The sequence below is a fragment of the Convolutriloba macropyga genome, chromosome 4, assembly GCF_964194025.1.
Source record: "Convolutriloba macropyga chromosome 4, txConMacr16.3, whole genome shotgun sequence".
NCBI classification, from domain to species: domain Eukaryota; kingdom Metazoa; phylum Xenacoelomorpha; order Acoela; family Convolutidae; genus Convolutriloba; species Convolutriloba macropyga.
In genome coordinates, this window is record NC_134471.1 from 51,570,259 (window position 1) to 51,593,588 (window position 23,330).

Here is a 23,330-nt window from a genome sequence, read left to right on the forward strand (position 1 = left end):
ACTGTGCATTGACATTGAGTGGTTCTAATTTATTTGCGGTTTCACTGGAGATAGCTGCGCAATAGTTGTCAGAATCAATGTCATAATTTGAGTCGCACCCTTGTTCATACAGTTCTCTATAGCTCGTTATATAGTTTACTGGCTCTTCGTCATCACATTTATCAGTTGTTTACTCGATCTGATTAACGTTTGTTTGTTGGGGTGGTGATGCTTGGCATTGAGATTTTTTAGGTTCTCTGCATTTCTTTGCAAAATGTTTTAAGATTCCGCAGTTGTTACAATTCCTTCCTTGTGCTGGAGAAAATTGACGCTGATTGTAAGTCCGACGCTGAAAGCAATTTGCACAGAGGCTAGTGAGTTGGTATTGATTATGGTCATTTTCATTGCGATTGCACCCTTGTCGTTGTTGTTGGTAACTATTGTTGCGATTACGATTTTGAAAGTTGTTAATTATATTCACAGATTGAGTGTTAGTATGTAGATTTTGATTATTCTCTTGTTTGTTTTGGGTTCACATTTGCATGTGGATGGCTAGTTCCTAGGCTTCCGTTGATGACACTGTTTCCTTGAGGAGTTCTTTTTATGTCTCGTAATCCAACATAATCAAGATGAATGTGTCGCGTATTAGTGTTCTTTCCTCGTCTCATAGACTGCAATTCTCCGCTTTTTCGATGAGTCTCCGGTAGAAACTCTCAACAAATTTTCTTTTCTGCTGTTCGATGAGAAAATGACGAATCGGTCGTATGATATGTTGTGTGTTTTTACAAAGGAATCTTCCATGACAGGCCAGAGTTCCTTCATCGGTTCCCTTACAAATCATGTTGTACTGCCGAAGATCAGATTGATCAGATTGCGTCGCATTTGACTCTCATTTAGTTAGAGTAGGCGATTGCGCCGCAATTGCAAGTTTATTAAGTAAAATTCTGACGAATTTGTGTAGTAGAATTTTGCGTAGCGAATGGCTAGTTAATTTTCTGAGTTAGCTTTTGAAAATCAAATAGCTAATTTTAATTGCAACTGAGATTTAGCAACACAAATGAGAGAATGAGACTAAGTTTACATATTAAATCAGAACAAGAAGTTTGACTGGGTGACAATAAGGTGATCACGCGACGAGACAGGAATCTAACATTTGTTTACATCGTGAACAGACAGTTTACTGTCAAAAACAGGAACAAATTAAAAATCGGATCAAATTCGTCTGTTATTTGCGACGCAAAAAAAAATGAATGGCATTCAATTTAAAAAAATTATTAAGAAATTTAGGTAAAAAATTATTACTCGTTTAGATTAAAGAAGTCATTTACATGCGTTCATGGTTATTACAGTTTAGTGTAAAAATAGACGGCATGTTAAATGGCTTTTGTCTAAATTAAATTCAAATTTCATAAGTTTGGACATGGTATTTGGAAACTGTGGACTGTGATTACGATATTCGCGAATTGCAGTGGTGAAATGCCAGTTTTTTTCGTTGCTCTTGTTCTTGGTCAACGATTATTTCATTGACGGCAAAAATTATCGGCGTTATGTCAATATGTGGAAAATATGTGGCAACGTTTTTCCAGTGTTTTAAGTGTTAGCAGTTATCACCTTCAAAACGAAAAAAATGGAGCTTAATAATCTTAGATGAAATTAAAAATAAAAATTATTTAATAGCAAAATAGAACCTGATTTTGCCCCCTGAAACAGGAACTATATCAAAATTAGGTTTTGCTCCGTGCCTAAGCTTTGAACTTTTCCTGTTTGATTCTTGAGCCTTATTCGACGGCTGTGAGCGTAATGGCTTCAACCGCACAGCAGTAAGTTAATCGGCTACACTCTTACATATGATAAGTAAATTTTTATACCGACCACTTCGTTTTTGAGCTTTCAAATCTGAACCGATGTTACATTTTTGCGGTTGATTTTTGTGAACTGTTTTATCCGCTAGTATTAACAAATTCAATTTATGACTATTTGTAAGCTAAAGTTATTTCAGTATCAAATAGCATCAGTAGTTGAACTGCTCTTAAAACATTGTGTAGACACATGAGCCTACCTTAAAAGAACTTTTTTCAGAAACTGTCTGACTTGAATTTGCGCAATTTCACTGTCCAATGAAATTGAGATAATTTTCCGACATAGACTACTTTATCTGTTCAAAGTAAATGTTTTTTTTGGAACTCAGTGCGGGCAAGTTCTGTAACGTGCCCTATCAGTATTCTTGTCAGTATTATTCGTAACTCCGCCACTTCCGGTCCCAAGTCCCGAATGAAAAAGGAGGAGGAAAAACACAGAATTATAACGGAAAAACTCCAAAGTCCAGTGTTGATTTGACTGTAGACAAATTTTTCCGACACTCTTTGCCCTATCGTGTTTTTTTGGTTATTCTTAGTTTTGCTTGAAAAATCTTGTTATGATCATGGTGATCTTTACTTGATTGTCTTAATAAGATCTTATTACTTGAATTTCTTGCAAAGAACTTACAAGTTCGAATATATCTTGACGTTTTCTTGCCTAGAATCTTACCAAGATCTTACCAAGATTTTTCAAGTTTTATCATGCTTCTTATCACGATGTCTCAAGTTTCATTTCACTGGTTGTCAAAACATGAGATTAGAAACATGCAAGTTCTAAGTCAAAACATGGATTCAAGGCTTGTCAAGTCTTCGTTAAAACCGACTTAGATATAACGAGTCTTGAGAAAATCTTGACTGACAAGTCTCTACAAGTATTTATATTTGAAACAAGACGTGATCAGTACTGATTTACCAATTTCATGTGTGTATTTCACCGGAGAAGTACTGAAAAAGACTTGAAACTTGTTCCGGGCATAAAATCACGGTAAATTTGATCAGCAACTATCGCAAAGTTGTTGGTTTTAGTATTTTATTAATCTAACTGCTATGCGGAAAAAAAATATCATAAAAAAAACGTTTTGAAAACTTTAACATTTATTATGTCACTCAATTTGTTTTGAAATATCAAAAAGCCGCATGGTACAGCTTTGTACATTATGAGATTGATATTTCAACTAATTGTTGAAACCCAATATATATTACTTTGGGTTTGGGGATTATCAGGAAAAGCATGGTACAGTTGCAATTAATTACACGAAAAAAAGAACTGTTTTAATAGAAAGACTTCAATTGAAACACAATAAGTTACGTCTTTCTTTCTGTTGAACTAGTTAACTTAGAAGGTTGAAAAGTCTGTCTGATCTATTGAATCTATCGTCAACTCAGAGGTCGGAACATATTCTGTTGTTCATGTCTGAACATATTCAACTTTGTTGGAGTCTGAGAACTTTATTAAAAAAGAATTGATTTTTCGAGTAAGAACGACAGAAAAAGTTTCATTTTTGCGCTTTTTGACTCTAGATTTGTTAATTTTCAGCATGTGATTCTAGGTCTTTTCCTTTTGATATTGCTTTATTCTGAAAACCAGTCCATCATCCGATGTTGCGTAATCTCTTTACTAAATTATCAAAACTATCTATAAGTACGTAAGCACACACAAAGTATAAATTAGTTGAATAAGTGTTCGCATTTTTTCTCCAAGAAAGGAATTTTTTAAATAAATTAAATAAGCTGTTTATTACCTCAGCAATTATGTCCATTGCAAGTGGATAAATATTTGTAATTTTTATAACACACAACGTCCGCAGCGTCAAAAATCAGAGAAATAAAAATTTTTAATTTTTTGTGAAGAGAATTAATTTCGATGGTTGGAACAAAAACATTACAATTTATATCAGGAAATTGTTTTCAAGGTATGATATTTTCTTATTTGTCGGCCTAGTGTTATGTTTTTGCAATCTATCACTATAGACAGTTGATATTGTGAAGGTACTAAATTTTTTACGTAAATATTTTGAGAAAATATTTCATTCTAAAGAAAAAATGGTCAAATCAGAGGGTTTTTACAATTTCTGAGCACGCTTTTCAATAATACTGTGGTTGTATAGTTTTTGGTAAGCTAACTGGCAATACCAATATTATTGCCCGGTAAAAGAAGTATACTAAGTTTTGAAGCACGCTTGTCAAATAGACCAGTGTTTTATATCGTGTTTCTGTTGCAACAAAATACAGATCGAGACATCTGATTGGTAGAAAAATCAATGAAGTTTGCTGTCTATCTAATATCGATTCCTTATTCAAGGATTTGGAAAGGTCAAATTAGATGGTAACCAAATAATTTTTCTCATAATTTTCTCAGCTGCGATATAATTTGAAAATGGGTATACAAATTAATAATAACCTAATTTCAAACAGCTGTAGCGGTGATCTTGATAGTGTTTATTGTTTCATTTACTTTTCCGGACCTGTTCGTTTAACTGCACAGGTAGAGTGAGTTTCTATATTTTTAATAAGTTTTGTTTTGTAAATAACGTGTCATGGACTTCTTCTGAAGATTTGGAGATTTATAACGTTTCTGTACTGAAACAGCTCTATCTCGCTATCTATTCCATTATTTCATCTTTAATCCAATTATTTGATGCTACTACGGGATAATGCAGACTTAGATAAATGCGAGTCTAAGTTAGAAATTTTCAGTCTTAATTCCCATTATAGCAGAATGCATTTAACTCCACCCAAATTTTACTCTGGTCTTAGCACCTTCTCCATCGTTCTGCTTTTTCTTTACCCATTCTATATTTTTGGTGGTCAACAGATGTCGTTTCGGAGGACAAGTCACAATTTGCGGATCACGAATGAGGAAAACCTTAAACTCAGGTGAGATTAGCAAAAATATTTCCTTTTAATAAATGTTGCAGGCGTGAGTATCGAGACGCAATATCCGAGACGAGTTTGGATATTAGTTTTGGATGCAAGACAAAAATTTTTCCCTTCAACATTATGGAAGACAAGCCTTTTATTGCAAGTCGTCCAAGATAATGTAACAACCAAACTGTGGTAATAGCTAACTCCATATACTGATTAAGAATTAGAGCTCAAAGGACTCGAACCTACTACTTCCAGAACCGCGGCCGGGGGTGCTACCGATGCATCAAAGCTCTGCTGAAGTAGCAAATTTGTTAGCTTGATATACCTCAAGCTTGGTTATTACAATAACGACCCCAGTGATTCTGGAATTTTTATCGTGGACGATCTGAAAAATTTCTTACAAAATTGTCTTATAAGAACTTACAGGAAGATGCATCCCCTTAAAAGATCCTATCAGACAATTTGTCAGATCTTAAACGATTAAAATTCTAAGTAAGCATCTTATCGGATCTTACACGATAAGACTTCCATCTTATAAGATCTTACACGATAGAAATTCCTTTTTGTCAGCGGAACTATTATGGTGTAAAATCTGATTAGGTGCTTACTAAGAATGTTTATCGTGTAATATCTTATAAGATTTCGCAAGAATATGCATTCTCTTATAATATTTTATAACAAAATGCATATTCTTAGGAATTCTTATAAGGCTTTACACGGTAAAAATTCTTAGTAAGCATCTTATCAGACCTTACCCAACAAAAATTCTCAGTAAACATCTTATTAGATCTTATACGAGAAAAATTGTTTAAGTAAGGCATGTTCTTCAAATCTACAGCATGCAACACTTAAGTGTCAGAGCAACAGAGAAAAAAATTGTCTTATACTGTCTTTTGAGACTTAAAAGATTTCGTGAAACAGGTTAATCGCGTATCAGGGGCTTTTTCTGAAGCGGTGATTGTCAAACTAGGCTGAAAAAAATATTCAAAGAAAAAAACTATCTTTGACTGCTGAGCCATAGTACCTAGTTGAGACTCAGATTAAAACTGCCGCCAAAATGAATCAACAAACATTTTTTTGTTTCATAGTTATTTAGTTGACCGATCACTTTTTACTTCAATAGGAAACTGACTACGTTATACGGCAATAATGAAATCATTAAAACATGTCTAATCAACTCTTACACGATAAAAATTCTGCCCTACGTGAACTTTTATCATGTACGATCTGATAAGATACTTATCAGATCTTATAAGATAAAAATTCAGCAAAATCGAATTATTATCTTATAAGATCTGATAAGTATCTTATCAGATCTTACACGATTAAAGTTTACGAAGGGAAGAATTTTTTTAAAAACTTGTATTAATTTACATGAAGGATTGATATCCGTTATAAGAGCTCTGGGATTAAATTGACACAATGCTATTGTTTTACCATAGCATAGTTTTCTTTTTGAATCTTTTATGCTCAATAAAATGAGATTTACTTAGCAGAAACTTTGAAAATTTGAGTGAAATCAAGATGGTTTCTTCTGACTTATGTGAAAAGCTGTAAACATTAATATTGAGCGCTAAAAATAATTCCTAGCTCCAAGAATTGGTCGTAGAAAAATTTGATATTGTTCTTGAATTGTCAAAAAAACTTTCATGTGGTTTCGTTAAGAAACAAAGTAAAATCTTGCTAATTGTTGACGACATTTCAGGTTGGTTAAAAGTATCCCGGCTAAGATAGAACATCAGAAACAATCAAAGTTTACCTTAGTCAAATCTTTGTAGGATTCGAAATACCTAGGTCTTTAGTATCTGATAATGGTCCCGATTTTGTAAGTGCAGATCCTAAATGATGGTTTGAATCACTGAGAATTAAGATATCGAATCACCCGTATGTCATCCAAGAGCTAATAGACTAGCTAAAGGAACAGATCAGATCAGACAGTGGAGCGCAAATGCTCCAGTTGAACCGGTTCTGGGAAGCAGAAGTAGGTTACCACAACCTCAATCGCCAAAAACATCACGAACATAAAAAAAAGAGCAAAAACTAGTTAGAATTGGAGAACCTATGTCCATAAACATACAGGAGTATGTGATGTTTTCAAAAAACATCAAGAAATTTTCATATTTATGTTTCAAAAAAATAAAAATAAAAAACTTACCTGACGAATTCATTTGCTATGTTGACAAGTAATGCCATCAAAGCTAAACTCAATTCAAATTCTCTCTTGGTGCTATCATTATCTTTTTGACCTATCAATGAGATGTCAACAGTCAAATTCTCCCACGCATAGAAACCTAATTCTAATATCCATTGAGTTCAACTTCAACTGATGAACTCGATTGTACCAGAGCCGTACAATCGATTCTCATGAAAAATTCTCATGATTCTCATGAAAAATAACTTAAAAAAGGTTTCGAAACTAAGATAAGTTTGCATGTCAATCAAGTAAAAAATATTATTAAATTATCTAATATTTCTCTGCTATATTTGCGTTGATGAGAACTATAAATTCTATAAATACTATTCTAATTTTTATACCTTTTCAGATTACATATTAATTGAAACTTCTATTCATTGACTTCCTTTACCCATGGTACCGATAACGAGAAATTGACAGGGGAATTCTGAGAAAAGTCCTTTTTGTATTTTTTTTGGTTTCATTTTTATCTATCATCTGATTGAAACCGAATCCCCGATAAAATCAAACCTTAACTCCCAGAGAACCAACGTGAAGTTAAGACTGAGAAGACAAAAAAATTTAATGTTTATTTGTTTTCTCAACAGTCAGATCTACAAAAGCAAATTTTCAAAATTTTCTCCCTGAAAACTGCTTGTTGATTTCTTCCCTGTTATGTTATTAGCTTTTTGAGAAAATATTACTAGAAATTCTATAATTGTCTCCAAAAACACCAACGCTTCAATTGCACAAAAAAATTCCTGCGATTTATATATAAAGTGGTATTTTTTTTTCAAAATAACAACTCCTTAAGAACTCTATATCACTGAATGGCAATATTATCACCCAGAATTGGCTGATGGTATTTACTATGAGGTCTCTATCGTTTCAAAAATGACTAATCCTTCTCTACGAAATACTTCACTTCTTCTATCGAGTATAATGGAGAGCATTCTGTCTTTTTTCAAGTAACATTCTTTTTCTCATTCTTTTTTTAAAGTAACAATGACAAACAATTTCTGTTGAGAGAGGATTATCAAAAAATACCTATCTAGTAATTGAAAAAAAATTATACCTATCTAGTAACTGAAGTTTGGGTCACTCCCAGTCAAGTTTTTTAACAATGAAATCTCATCATACAAATGTCTTAATTTTTCGGCTGTAATTTTGCAAGAGTGTTGTCTCCGATTTCTATGCCTTTTTTACATCAGCTTTTGGGAGCGTTTGAATTGTAAATTAGGAAAACCAACTGCAAATTAGGACTGATAGATATGGTCTTATGAAATTTTGGTTTCAAACTTAGATCTTAAGTAGTTATAAAGAATCGAGAATTGGTATCTTTTTTAGACAGTTGTTTTTAGACGTAAAATATTTGACACTTTGTTTGTTTTCAAACGTATGAAACCGTTGGTATATTCTGCTTCCAACCATAAAAAATATCTTTCAATTCTATAAACAAAGAATTAAAATAATTTTTTGATTTTAAAAGTTTAATTTAAAAAAACAAGAAATATAATTTTGATGAATTTTTTTTGTCAAAAAGATGAATGAAAATTTCTAAAAAAGCATATTTTTATGAAGTTTTCTTTAAGATTTAAGTTTGAAATTCCTACAAAAATAACATTATCAAGACATTTAACTGCATTAAGATAACAAATTTTTGTATAGTAACAACGGACAGTTTCAAATTTTTGTATAGTAACAACGGACAGTTTCTTACGATTCAAACCAATCATACCGATCATTTTTTGCGTTTACAAACCGAACAGATGACACCGTTCAGACGTTAAAGACAGAACACAGCCGACGATTTCCTACATTTAAAACTAGATACGCCTTACAAAACGATCATTCAAACCCATTTTTGCGGTCACTTTTGTTCGGTTTTCTGGAAAACGTACAATTTCAGACTAATTGAAGCTGTTGGTACTGTTGTCTAGAAAAACCCAAAGTGTACGTTTTGCAGCGTAATGATTTTTTTGCTTGGAGCGAATGGCTTGATGTAAAGTGAGCCTGGCTTTTGAAACTAGACTTCTGCACTTTTTTTCCGCAGAACTTGCATCTTCAAAATATACTATCCTCGAGTAATGAAGTCTTATTTAAACTACCATTTCTTTTTCCTATGAAAATGGCTTTGCAATTTTTATTCTGGTTTTTGTAGGTCGAAAATGAACAACATGAACCACAGATCTGTTTGCGTGAGTCATTGCAGAGGAAAGACTTCATCCGAATTAAAGGACAGACTCGTTGCCAAGTTCGTGCCAAAGTCGGGTAGTTGTGAGTGTTACTCTTTGGAAGATTCACACGACACACTCACTAACTACTCACATGCACCGAAAGTATCGGAAGATATCTACATATACTCTGGTAAGTTTTATTACATCAATTCGTGAGATGCGGATACGAGCAAAACAGGGATCCAATAATGTAAAAGCCTGATTCAATTCAGTTGTTGCAAAAAATGAATGATCCGAGCCATGTCAGCAAAAGGACTCAGATAAAAGCTTTCAAACGGAGTTTGGTTCACTAAGTAGCGATCCATTCTTGTGTTTTTTTTAATCCGGAAGAGAAGCTAGCAAAGAGAAAATAGTCCAAATTATTAGATTTTATAGTCCTAATTTATAGATTCGTATGTATCATTTTCTAAAATTCAGTTTTTTTTTTCAATTCTATAACTTGTCAAAACTGTCTATGAGTCTCGCATAAGTGAGATAAAAACGAAAAAATAACGAGCGCCCACTGGTACGAAAAAAACTACTTCCAATGAAACAGCTGGCGCTTTCAAGTGCCGACTGCCGCTCAAGGCGGAAAGTGCCTAAATTTTGTTAAAATGGTTCTCACCAAGCAATTAGGACCCATGAAATAAAAACTAGGATCAAATAAATGTGAAACCTACTTACGTTCGGCTGTAAGCGTGTTTCACAAAATTAATTCTTTTAAATCCTTATGCGGCTCGGTTTTACGATTTAATTTTTTAAGATTACCAAAATGCTAAAGTGAGGGATTAACCACACACTTCAAAATTTTTATGATGAAATCAACTTTTGCTGTATGGCCTTTATTCCTCGGAAAACGAGACGGCGAAGGGAAGCTCCTTATTCTTTTTCGTCTCATTCCATTCACGCAGAAAATGTTCTAAATACAGCTCGACGACGTTAAAAAGACAACAACGTAATTGAAAGGCTTGAAAAGATTTTAGCTGATTCACTTGAACTAGATAAAACAGTATATCTGAATTCTTTTGCAGGTTTAACTTTGACAGAAGTTTATCAAAATATTAAGAGCTTTTGTCGTATTGCTCAGCTGCCAACCAAGATGAAATTTGCTGGAAACAGTATTTTTGGATCGTTGAAATTTGCCGATGCTTTCAATCAACATTTCGCATCTGTTTTCAAAGACGATACGAGCCCTCTTTCAGTGCCACTCGCTTCAGCAGACCCCACAATTTGTCTAGAAGATATGTATTTCACTAGAAGATATGTATTTCAAGAATCTTCAGTTGTCATTCGGTTTCTGAGTCCTACGATAAATTGCAGCCAATTTTATTGAAATATTTTTCACCTGGCATTGTCCCAGGTGTTATTGAGATATTCAACAAAATTATAAATCAGCAAGAATTTCCATAGAGCTGTAAGAAAGCAATAAAAAAACCCCTGCATAAAAAAGAGTTGAGAGTTGACATAGAAAATTGCAGACCAGTGTCAATGTTGTGCGCGCTTTCCCTAATTTTCGAGAAGTTTTTGTATAGAAAATTTAGGGATCGTTTTTTGAAAAAATAAGACAATCGCCAGCACGGTTTTAGGACCAAGCATTCTACAATCACTCAAATGCTCCAGTATTGTGGAAAAAATTTTTGTTGTTTGAATGCTAAAGAGTCTGCTTTAAGCATTTATCTCGCTATTGCAAAAACGTTCGATACAATAAATCACAATGCAGTTTTGTTGAAGCTTATGCATTTTGGATTTGATAACCAATTTTTTTGGATTTGATAACCTCGAGTTTTTTGCAGATTACTTATCAAATAGAACACAGTGCGTGTTTGTTAAAGATGATTATTCGTCAGAGTGAACTGTTACGAGTGGTTGTCCACAGGTTCAGTGATTGCGGTTTTTACGTTTGCTGTGTACATTAATGCCCTTCCATCTCTAATGGAGAACAGCACATATCTTTTTGCCGATGACACAAAAATTATTGGAAGTCAAACAAACTTATTGTCGCTACAAAATGATATAAAGGAAGCTATCAAATGGTCAAAAGAAAACAGAATGGAGTTCAACAATGCAAAGTTTGAAGCTATATGTTTTGATGTAAAAAAGTTAGATCAGTGTAGTGTCCACTTGTATGCAGATGATACTGAATTTACATGCAAATCTTCGGTGAATGATCTTGGTATACTTATTACTAATAATTTGAAATGGGACAGTCATATCAATCAGCGGCTGTCAAAGGCACAACCAAAAGCTTTTGTCTTGAAAACAAACGTTCCCTTTCCTACAAATACGAGTGTAAAAGTAAGCTTATACAAAAGTTACAATTTATCAATTCTCCTGTACGCGTTCTCGAATAGGCCAAATTGCAGAAAACTAAAAAAGATGCAAAGACGAGCGCTGAAATTGGCTTTGAATAAGAAATTTTTTGTAGATAGTGACTACAATCAGAGCCTCATTTACAACAAATTGTTGCCAATCAATTTTCTTTTGGCTCAAAAGGATCTTCTTATGCTGAACAAAATTTACAACTGTGACACAGCCCTTAAGTTAAGTTTGATGATTATTGGGAAGTTTTCAAGGGACCATGCAGTAACCGAGTCTGCAGCAAAACAATTTTTGAGGAAAAAATTTAATTGGACAACATCAGTCAAATTGGAAGAGTATTTTGTCTTGAGAGTTGCGAAATATGCAAATTTTCTCACCCACTGAAATGACATCCCAACTTTTGACTGGACTTGTCCAACAGTGTTATTTCGGAAACAGCTGAACTCTCTGTTGAAATTAAAGGCTTTGAACTTTAAATGCTATCATCAGTACCCTGTTAATTAGTCCTGTTTTTGTAATTAATTAACAAAGTGATTCCCGCATCGCGGGTACCAAATCAGTTTAATAATAATAATAATAATAATAATAATAATAATAATAATAATAATAATAATAATAATAATAATAATAATAATAATAATAATAATAATAATAATAATAATAATAATAATAATAATAATAATAATAATAATAATAATAATAATAATAATAATAATAATAATAATAATAATAATAATAATAATAATAATAATAATAATAATAATAATAATAATAATAATAATAGTAATAATAATAACAATAATAATAATAATAATAATAATAATAATAATAATAATAATAATAATAATAATAATAATAATAATAATAATAATAATAATAATAATAATAATAGTAAAATACTGCAACTAATCTGCCGCACAATTCTTGGCAGAACGCGCTTTTGTCAAAAATACTTTGCGGTGAAAAATAAATTTGACTCTCAACTTTTCAACATTGACTGTAATTTCCATAAAGGGCACCGCCTTTTCGTCCGCAAAGTTCGAAATGTTTCTTACGCACAAGGTGTTCACATGGGAACAGTGAACTCTGGTAATGGGAATGATTAAATGTACTCAAAAACTTAGTGTAGATACCCGTATAGGCTAAAAATAAAAAGACTTAAAATAAAATTAATATGATGATGAGTGAAAACGCACGAAAACCTGAGAACAGTTGCTACTTCTAATCTCATTTGGCAAATAAATGGTTGATAACTCTTGCTAATAATTGATATAGTCAGACACAACCTGATGAAGTTAACTTTTATTGTCAGAATCCAATTTGAATGAGCACAAAACAAAAATTCACCAAAATATAAGAATGTGAGGGATTTTTTAAAAGTCAAGATTTCGTCCACACATAACCTAACCGAAATTCTTAAGGACCAATTTCGAACTTTTGCTTTTTTCTGTGGCGTTCAGAAGAAAAATTGAATCGACACTTATTAAATGTGTTTTCCCAAAAATGTGTTTTCCCAAAACCATTAAAAAAGATTTAAAAAGTTTTAGACGATTTTAACAACATAATCGTCAGTTTAATGCTTCACTGTTTTGTGCAATCATTTCGGAAACATTGTAAAATGTAATTGATTGTAGTTTTTGTACAAGTAGTTTTCCATCAGAACTTATTTGTTATTAATCAATATCGTACGATTAATCAATATGTAACAATATCGAACGATTAACTGTGTAACTGTTACTACTGTGAAATGTTTTGTCTTCAAATCGTCTAGATTTGTAACAAAAAACTTCAATATCAACAGTTGCAGCTTCTTGTTCTCACAATTTTGGAAACGAAATTGAAACTTCAAAAAACGGTAATGATATAAACACTTCAAAATTTTTTCTTTGTTAGCCTTATATTATTTTTGGCATTATGCTGTTGCCGATTTAGGATGTTTCACAGCATAAAATTTGTTTTAACGAAACTAAGTTCGTGATTTGGTAAAACAAGATCTAAAACAAAACTTCAATTTGGTTCATGTTGTTAGTTTTGAAGAGTTTTGCAATTACAAACCACCATTTATCGGCTTTAGTGTTTCAAATTTATATTTCGCTTCCGATTTTTTGGGACGCAAAAAGAGGTAGCAGAGGCGGAAAATGGAAAGATTGCTTTTAACTGATAAATGAATAATGGCGTAGTTATGATTCCTTTTTAAAAAATTAAAAAGTGATAGTCGTTGAAAAGATTGTTGGCTTACATATTTAACATATTTTTCTATTCTTCATTATTAGCCGACCAGCAACTTTGTTTGCCGTTTTTTCGATGAGAGAAAAATTTTGCTTTAATAACCATTTATTTTTTTGATATACTTTCAAACAATTACCATAGGAGAACGCTTATCCTGTGAGGAAATAATAAAATATAATCAGTGTTAATTATAGCCTCTTTAAATTTAGCGCGAAAACAGTTCAATAACAAATTTAGTTTTTTATAAAGAATTATTAGCCTCTCAGATCTTCAATATGATAATTGCTAATAAAGAAACCAAGTTAAAAGATCTCGTGCACTCGTTTAACATTTCGCAAGCATTTTAATCAACAGTTTCACGAAAAGGCGAAATGCTATCATAATATGACAAGCCTTTTTCAGTAAAACTTTTTTTTCTGCGGCATATGTAGAGTATCAACATAAGTTTTTTGTTTTGGGAAGGCTAATTACCAGTGTAAACTTTTTTGCTGAATTTTAACGCCTTAAGAAATGCAAACTATTCTTTGTACAAAGAATAGTTTGCATTTTTTAAGGCGTTAAAATTTAGCAAAAAAGTTTACACTGGTAATTAGCCTTCCCAAAACAAAAAACTTATGTTGATACTCTACATATGCCGCATAAAAAGTCTTTTTTACTGAAAAAGGCTTGTCAAATTATGGAGCACCAATTATCTTTTTATCCTTAACCGTGCTTATAGCTAGCCTGACTGAAAATTTTCACTCTGTTTCAGGATCGATTCATCCCTCAACTAAAGCAGAAAGTAAGTAAATCATCAATTCAAAATGTTCAAACTGAAGATTTAGATATGAATGCATAGTGAAATCAATCTCTGTGAATAAAATTTTGTTTTTGTTGTTGTATTATTTATTTTCTAACCACACTAGTTGTTGCTAGTAGTTGTTGCTACTAATATATTTTTAGTTGTAATTTGAAAAACTAATGCCAGTTGTCATAAAGCACTCTTATCGAGAATTATTTCTAAGCAAATAATTCATGGAGAAGCCATACATATGCCATATTATAAGTATCTACCTATTTGTGATAAACTAATTAATCTTTTCCCGACTGATAGTGAATAACAGAATTGCTCGTATGCTGTAGACCATATTCACAAACTTGCTCCTCTCCTGGTGAGAGTTTTTTTTATGAAAACTACTGCTGCACAATTTTATTTCGATCAAATTGTATTTAGGAGTCTCCAGGACCAAATAAAGTGTAAAAACTTGACAACAGAAAACTAGTGTTTTCCCTACGAACTTCCTTGTCGGAAAAATTAGAGGATTCAGAGATGATGATTAGCGTAGTATATCCAGACTGTAGGAATGATGCCACTGGCTTCAAATTGAGTATTTATATGGTTTTCTAAAGAAAATTGATGAAGCAATTCCTTCTTTATTTTTTCTTCCGTAGCGGTGAACAAAAACCTTGCAAGAATCTTGCAAGCTATCAATCCAGGCAAAATAAAACGTAGGAGTTGACTTACATGTGGGTTTTAAATTAAAACCAATCGTTGTTCTAGTTTGTTTGAAACACAAGTTAGTCTCTTATTTGATCTTGTTAACGCTTATTTGCGAAATTTATTTTGAAAGATCGTTTTTTCTTCAGTCGGAACTTTTAATGGTCCAAAAGTGACCAAACTCAAGGTAGGCGTTGCTTCATATATGTGGGCTCCAATGCAAAGCAATTGTTGATCTGGTTGGTTTTAAAAAGCCTCTTATTTGTTCTTGTACGCTTCTTTGTGAATTTTATTTTTAAATGTTTTTTTATTGGGACTCTTTATTTATTTTTTGCTCCGCCGTTGCCGGTTCCAGCCGGGAAGAGAAAAGAAAAGGAAGAACAACCAGCATTTACTGGAAAATCTCAAAGTCGGTTTTTCATCTTCTTCCGGGCCGGAGGATGTTACGAAGTAAATAAGTAAGCAAGATATTATTAGCCAATCAGAACTGACTATTTAGATTCGAATTTAAATGCGTATAAAACGTTCTAATATACGTAGAAAGTTCCGAAAAAGTTCATTTAACCTAATTTTAAATAAATATAACCATGATATGTATCGGTTAAGCTGGTTTTCGGCTGAATAATTTTAGGTTTTCTAGACAATTGCCGATTGAATACGAACTGATTTGACGTCAATAACATCAGACAAAAAACCAGTAAAAGAGCATCGAAAAAGCCTTGCCGTCTAAGCTTTCACTTGTTGTTTTGTAACTCACAATGCTTATACGTTACTTGATATAACTTACTGTTACACATTGCTTATAGCGTTTGAAATGAATTGAACTACGAAGGAGTGTTTTTCACCCTTTACATGGTGCCGCTCCATGCTGAGCCACCTTTAGTGGAAAGAATAGATTGTTGAAAGCAAAGCGTCCTGAAAACAACATAGATGAAAACTGCCCCCCGTGCTACAGTGGACTTTGGCAGATGTGGTGAACCGATAGCAATCAGAACTCTCAAATACGATATGCAATCGCTGATTTCTGAAGCTCTTCGAAGGCTATCTGAGCTTAATAGCAATTCATGCAGCAAGGGTCATACTGATATGCTGATACGGGAAATGGCAGAGCTCAGGGCCCTCGCTTATAAATACGAGAATGACAAGCTTCTCATGGACCTACAATAACAGCAGACTATGGAACTGACTGACGGCCAATGGTTTGATATCAAGACAAGGGGCTCACTCGAGATAGACTCTGCCAAATGACAAACAGATGTTCGCAATCGGCAGTCTTGATAGTCAAACTTATCTCCAAAAACTGTAAGACAGAACATTAGAATTTTTTTTTGCTGATTTGTGTGAATTAATTAGATTTATCACCTAGACGGCAAGAAACCCAACCCGTGAATTTTTTTGATATTGGTGTAGTAGAAATAAACTATTCTTTGTAGAAAACTCGTAGGGGCCCCCACATAATTTTTGAGACTAAAAAACATCGATTTTGAAAATTTTTGGTAGAGTTACCAAAAATTCGAAAGAATTGATACAGTTGGTTCGTATATCAAAAATCACCTCGGCAATAGAAAAAATTGAGAGAATATAATGCTAAAATGTCCAATTTTGAAAATTTTTGGTCAATTTTGATGCAACTCGAAAAAACATAGAATATCAATATCGAATATTGATAAACCGTATTTCTGAGTTTAAAACCGTCCAGTTTACTGGATTACAGTTCCGTAAACAAGAATTTGCAAAAAACTGACCAAAATTTGAAAAAATCGGACAAATGCATAAAATTTTGACAAATTTGTCAAAAAATCATTTTCTCATTAAAAAGGTTCGTTAACTGAGTGAAACCCAATAAACACTAAAAGTTGTGAAAATTTTTACAACCTCCGGCCTACCAAAAAAAATGATCGAATCACTATAATTTTGCCTCTTCGCTCGTTTATGTAACGTTTCGTCCGCGTCCTTTTCGTCCCTTAACATTTCAATTCTCCGTGTTCCGTTTTTTCAATAACGTCGCTCTCCCAACACTCGGATTTCGATGTAGTATATCGTATGTGATGAAGTATGTTGTTATTTTTGCTGTAGTATGTTGAGTATGCTAGTATGCTGGTTTGTTGTTTAGGTCTTATAGCTTTCTAGGGTGTGACTTAAGTTTATTCTCGAGTTACGGCTGGAGTGTTTCTTGACTTTTCCAACTATCTTAGTCTACAAACACACTATTGTAGTTTATTCAATTTTGCTGTAGTTTGTTTAATACCGTTAGTATGTTGATCGGTTGTTTTGGTTTGGGTATTGCTGGGATGTGACTTAAGTTTATTCTGGAGTTACGGCTAGTAAATTTCTTGACCTTTGCATCCTTTTAGTGTACTACTGCATTGCCGTAAATTAGTTTGTCGTTAAATTTATCGTTATAGACCCATTATGAACTATATTAGATTGTCTTTCAGTAGCTTCTCTCCTTCTTCCTAGGGTGTGACTTAAGTTTGTTCTGGAGTTACGGCTAGGTTGTTTGGTTGAATTTTTGCTGTGGTCTGCTAACATAGGTCTTCCCGACCTCATTTCCCGCCCGTTCTTTCGCACCGTCCCGTTTCGTTGTTGCGCGTTTTTCGCATCGCTTTCCCGCACGTCCCGTTTCCGCTCCGTCGCGCACTGCTCGCTCGACTTCTCGTCTGTCCCGTGTCCGTTGCGTCGCGCGTTGCTCGCTCGACTTCCCGTTCGTAACGTCTCCGTTTCGTCGCGCGTTGCTCGCTCGACTTCCCGTGTGTCCTTTGTCTCCCTCCGCGTTGAGTGCATAGCGTTCAGCGCCCCACTTCTGTTTTTGTCGGGCACTGTGTGCTCGACGACCCTTTTTGCTCTTTGGGCGGTTTGTTTTACAGACTGTCTACAGTGTGCTGTGTTTGGGGCCTTTTTGCGTTGGGTTTGATTTGCGTGGATTTGATTTGTTTGGAGTGTGCATATAATAGATAAATGTGTGCTGTGGTAGATTTGCTGGTCATTGGAAGTAATAACATCATGATGTCTAATAGTCTTGATCAAAAAGTTAAAAAGTTGTACGCTGCCAGGTCAAAGCGTGAAGCTGATTTGCATGCTATACATGAAGATATCCTTCATTGTATAAATTTTCAGAATAGGCGAGTGAAAGTTGAACGCCTAGTAACAAAGTGCAACGAAGCATTTATGACTGTTGTAGACAAAAATGAGGACCTAATAGCATTTGTTGGAAAAACGGAGGATCCAAGTGCACTTGTTCCTTCATTAGAGTCTTACTTGGAGGCAATGACAACTAAGAACGACAAGATCCTCGCTTCAGCACGAAACTACATCAACTCTGCTGATGAAAAAGTGAGTGAGTTCCAGGAACCAAGGGCTTCCATTCGTTCTAGACTTCCCTCAATTATGACATCGTCAAAAACATCCAGTCAGCGTAAACATGATTATGTAATTGCTAAGATGAAGCGTGAAGAAATTGAAAAACAGAATGAGGCAGCCATTTGCCTTGCTAAACAGAAAAAGCAAATGCAATTAGATGAACTGGAGGAAAACAACAGGAAACGGTTGGCAGAGGCAACTCTGCAAGAATTTGAATTGCTGGACGCCGTTTCTAAAGGTAGCCAATCTGAAACAACTGCAAGTGCTAGGAGCTCAATGAGAAGTGAAGAAAAGGCTGTCCAAGACTGGATCAACACCTCACTTGCTTTAAGTTTTCACAATGAGGAGAAAACTAGCGAACCACAGGTTATGATTGACCCTCCAGAATGTCCTAGCCACAACAACGGCAAAACAGTGGAAGATCAGAACACTGAAAGTCCAAGGCATTCTATTCCAAAAAATTGTCGAAGCAATTACATTTTAAGCAAAAGACCTTGCAGCAACTCGACCCCTATTATACTCCACCTGAAAATTTTTTGGCTGCTGCTAACACACAGGCGTTGTACCAGGCGCACCTAAGGGCGCAAATGAATCAAACAGGCCAGCAAGGCACGGCGCTCCCAAGCATAACCAACCAAGGAACCGCGGATAGTCAGCCGCCTTCTGTACACGCCCCAGGGGTTTCTTCACCACCCATTCAACAGCCCATTTCACCACAGCCGTTCGCACCGCAAGAAAATCAGAATAATGCAACAGAGTTATTTCCAAACGCACATCTTCAAATTTCACAATCCAGGGGACCTGAAACATCAAGTTTGCCCAAGAATAATTCGGCCCAGCAAATATGCTCCCGACAACAAATTATTTTTGTCCCCCGAGCACCAAACGCCACTCTTCCTCCTTTTCCGACAACAAATTATCCAGCCCCCGCAATAAGCGTTCCCTTGTACCCAAGCGCCCCACCAAGTCCAAACACTCAACAGCACAGCTCCGAATCCGCTCGTCCTAAGGAATTTCCCATTCCGAAACCAGTCTTCGCACCTAACCTCACTGCTCCCATCCCACAAGCCACTTTGGATAATCAGCCTCTCGTCAAAACATTTCAGAATAATAAAAACCGAGTACACAAATTTGTACGTTCCGTTGCTCCGCCTGTCCCAAATATGCCCAATATCCCTCTTGGCCAAAATTTTGTGCCAAATATGAGTCACTGGCAGTTTCCACAGCACAGACCGTCAAAATTCAACCAAGACACAACCACCGTGAATAGTCTGCCTCCAAATGTACACGCCCATATCGCACCATCAAGCACTTATGTTCCACCACGAATTTATCACAATTCGCCCCCTTTGATTGATATGCAATCACCGTTAGGCGCGCAGCAGGAAAACCTGATCGCGACTACTAATGTTGTACCTGGTCTAGCCACTCCGGTTTTTCAGCCAACATACCCCTATGTTGGGCCCACTCCGTTGAGTTGGAGCGGTCCGCAGGTGGCTGCACCTGCCCCTCCGATACCGGACAATGCGTCATTGATTAGGGAATTAGCTGATGCAATAACAAGCAAGAGAAACGACCCTTTGCCCGAGTGGAAACTTGCAGAGTTTAATGGCGACCCATTAAAGTGGCATGAGTGGTGTGGTCAATTCAAAAGCGCGAGCGACTCGCAGCCGCTCACTGATGACGTTAAATTGACGTACCTTAAAACACTCGTCACCGGTAAAGCAAAGATTGCAATCGCCGAATTTGCTTACTGTGGTTTAATGTACAAGGATGCACTGAGGACTTTAGAACGTAAATTTGGCCAGCCACAGGCAGTCGTAAGTGCACACTTGGACAAACTAAGCAGTTTTCCACCTCTTAAAATGCACAATAGTGATAACATCATAAACTATTCTGCTGCAATATCCAGTCTCGTTGGGGTTTTCAAGTCGTTATCATATGATGCTGATTTGAAGAGCGCTTCCCTACTTAACCAAGCGGTACAGAAGTTACCACCAAACATGAAAGAGTCACGGTCGCTCTTTACGGATAAGAGGCACTGGGTTAAGCCTACAAAGGTAACAACCGGCTATGGGAGTGTCGAGTTTTCAAGGAAAAGACTCCAACCCAGAGAGCTAAGTTGGTGGCGGATAACAAACTTTGCTTTTCGTGCTTACGGGACAAGCACACATTCCGCCAGTGCCCTCAACCAAGAAAATGCCGAGCAGAAGGGTGCAATAGTTCGCATAACACACTATTGCATGGAGCAGATAGGGTTTTCCCGACAAAACAGTCGACAAATTCCAAAACCATTCAACCTTCTGGCAACACAGGTCAAAGTAAAGCAACTTCTAGTCAACTCCAGCCTAATAAGACCACAACAATGTCATCTGTTACTGATGTTAAGGGGCTCCTTCAGGTGACTGAATTGCAGTTGGTCAATTCTTCCGGTTTAGATACCAAGGCTTTAGTTTTGTGTGATACCGCCTGCAGTAACTCTTGGGTGGCCGGTAGTCTTGCAGATAGACTCGGTTTGCACGGTAAAGCACTAAAGCTAACTGTCAAGGGTATTAATACCGAAGAAGTAGTTGATACTAGGGTTGTTGAAGTTACTGTGAAACCAAGAGAACAACAAGATTTCGAACCATTCACCGTCAACCCTTTCGTTAAAGAGAGTCTGAACGTCGGCTCAGATATAATTAATGTACAGGCCCTGCAAGAGACCTACCCACACTTAGCAGTCCTTGATCCCGTAACATATTCCTATAAAGACATTGAGATGATACTCGGACAAGATGTCTATCATGCCATCCGCCCGTTAGAATACTTCTCTGCCGATGAGAAGCGTTCACCCGTTGCCGTACGTTTACCCATAGGTTGGGTCTTAAGCGGTCCGTTATCATCAAGTTCTTGTTTAACCTCAACGTGCTTTAAAGTGAATATCGAACATGACAATGAGTTAGCAAGTCAGATAAAGTCATGGTACGACATTGAATCATTCGAGGCAAACAAGCAGGTCGACTCCAGATCTGCAGCAGACGCAAGGCTTCACGAGATCCTTGAGAGTACCACCATACACAATGGCCTGAGATACGATGTCGGAATGCTGTTGGCAGCAGACAACATCCAGCTCCCAAATAATTACTTCTCTTCCCTTGTGCGACTAAAATCGCTCGAAAAACGTTTTGGCCAAGGATGAAAACCTCAGAGATAAGTATACTAGTACCATCAAGGAAGACCTAAATAAGGGGTATGTAATTGAGGTTCCGGACGCTCACAAGGTTGAGAGCCGGTCTGATAAAGAGTGGTACCTACCCCACCATCTGGTTTTAAACCCGAACAAACCAGGTAAGGTGCGTAGGGTGCTCAATGGAGCAGCAAAATTTCATGGCGCCTCACTGAATAAATCTTTGCTCACTGGCTCTGATCTGTTCCAAAATCTTATTTTTGTACTTCTTCGCTTCCGACAACATCCATATGCCGTCTCCGCCGACATCGAGGGAATGTTTCTACAGGTTGGCGTGTAACCATCAGATCAACCATCACTTCGCTTTCAGTGGCGAGAGGACCCCACAACTAACGTTGTAGTGTATCAATATACGCGCCATATATTTGGGGCTAAAGACTCGCCCACATGCGCCAACTATGCATTACAACGCACTGCGAGAGACAATGCCAAGTTTTACCCCGAAGCTGCAAAAGCAGTCCTTGAAAACTTTTACATGGACGATTACCTTGACTCAGTGGAGTCTCCTGAGAAAGCCATCAATAGATCGAAGGAATTGGTACATCTTCTCCATCTCGGTGGGTTCAAGCTTACAAAGTTCGTAAGCAATGTGCCAAATCTGGCTGACCGAATTGATGGTTCTCCTCAATCTACTGAGCCCAAGGTTATTGTTTCATGTCAAGAGGATTCATTGCACGTGCTTGGTCTAAAATGGGACCACACCAATGACACTTTAGTTGTGAGTCGGGGTACGAGCTGCGCTATCACCAAGTCCCTCACGCAAAGCTTGGTCCTAAGTCTTGTCTCGAAAGTCTCTGACCCCATTGGTCTCGTCGCACCGTTTACCGTCGGTGCGCGACTGCTCTTAAAAGACATCTGGCGTGTCACAGGACAACAATGGGACGACGAGCTCCCACAGGACATAGTTCAAAGATTTTTGGTCTGGAGTGCGGACTTACCAAAGCTTGAAAACATCAAAATTCCTCGAAGTTACTTTAGTGGACCCTTTGATAATACAGAGTTGCATATGTTCGGTGACAGTTCCCAGGATATTTTTAGTGCCGTCGCATTTCTTCGAGCCCGAGTGACAACCCCTACGGGCAAGATAAAAACAGAGCTTGCGTTTGTTTTGGGGAAAGCGCGCGTGGCGCCAATGAAAGTATTGACTGTCCCTAAACTGGAATTGCAAGCAGCTCTACTTGCCGCTCGGCTGAAGAACGAAATTATTCAGGCACTTACTGTAACTAGTAACCAAGTATTCATGTGGACAGACAGCACGACCGTTCTTCAGTGGATAAACTCTAATGAAAAGCAACCAATCTTTGTTGCAAACCGCGTTTGTGAAATTTTGGAGTATACCAGCGTTGACCAATGGAACCAAGTCGCAACTAAGGATAATCCAGCTGACGCTGAGGAATGTCCGCTGAGGTTTTGCAACTAAGCAGTTGGGTCAATGGTCCACATTTCTTATCTAACTCAAGTTTCCCTTTCGTACCGAACAAAGACGTCATTAATAACATCAAACTTGGCGTCCAGCAAGCAGTCATCATAGAAGACACTGTCTCTCTCGCTACATCTGTTAAAAACCAGACAACTCCCGTTCCGTCGTTATTCGCATTTGATAAGTTTAGTTCTTATCAAA

The 23,330-nt window shown here is 36.1% G+C and overlaps 1 protein-coding gene across 1 annotated transcript in view; it reads left to right on the forward strand.

The window, feature by feature from the left end:
* Nucleotides 1-4,382: 4,382 nt before the first annotated feature.
* LOC142338093 (uncharacterized) overlaps nucleotides 4,383-23,330 on the forward strand; it is an 83,039-nt gene continuing 64,091 nt past the window's right edge. Inside the window, exons 1-3 of the mRNA XM_075387724.1 lie at nucleotides 4,383-4,715; nucleotides 9,041-9,246; nucleotides 14,395-14,424. Of these exons, the coding sequence (XP_075243839.1) occupies nucleotides 4,477-4,715; nucleotides 9,041-9,246; nucleotides 14,395-14,424 (475 nt within the window). The 5' untranslated portion in view covers nucleotides 4,383-4,476. The remainder of the gene's footprint in view (nucleotides 4,716-9,040; nucleotides 9,247-14,394; nucleotides 14,425-23,330) is intronic.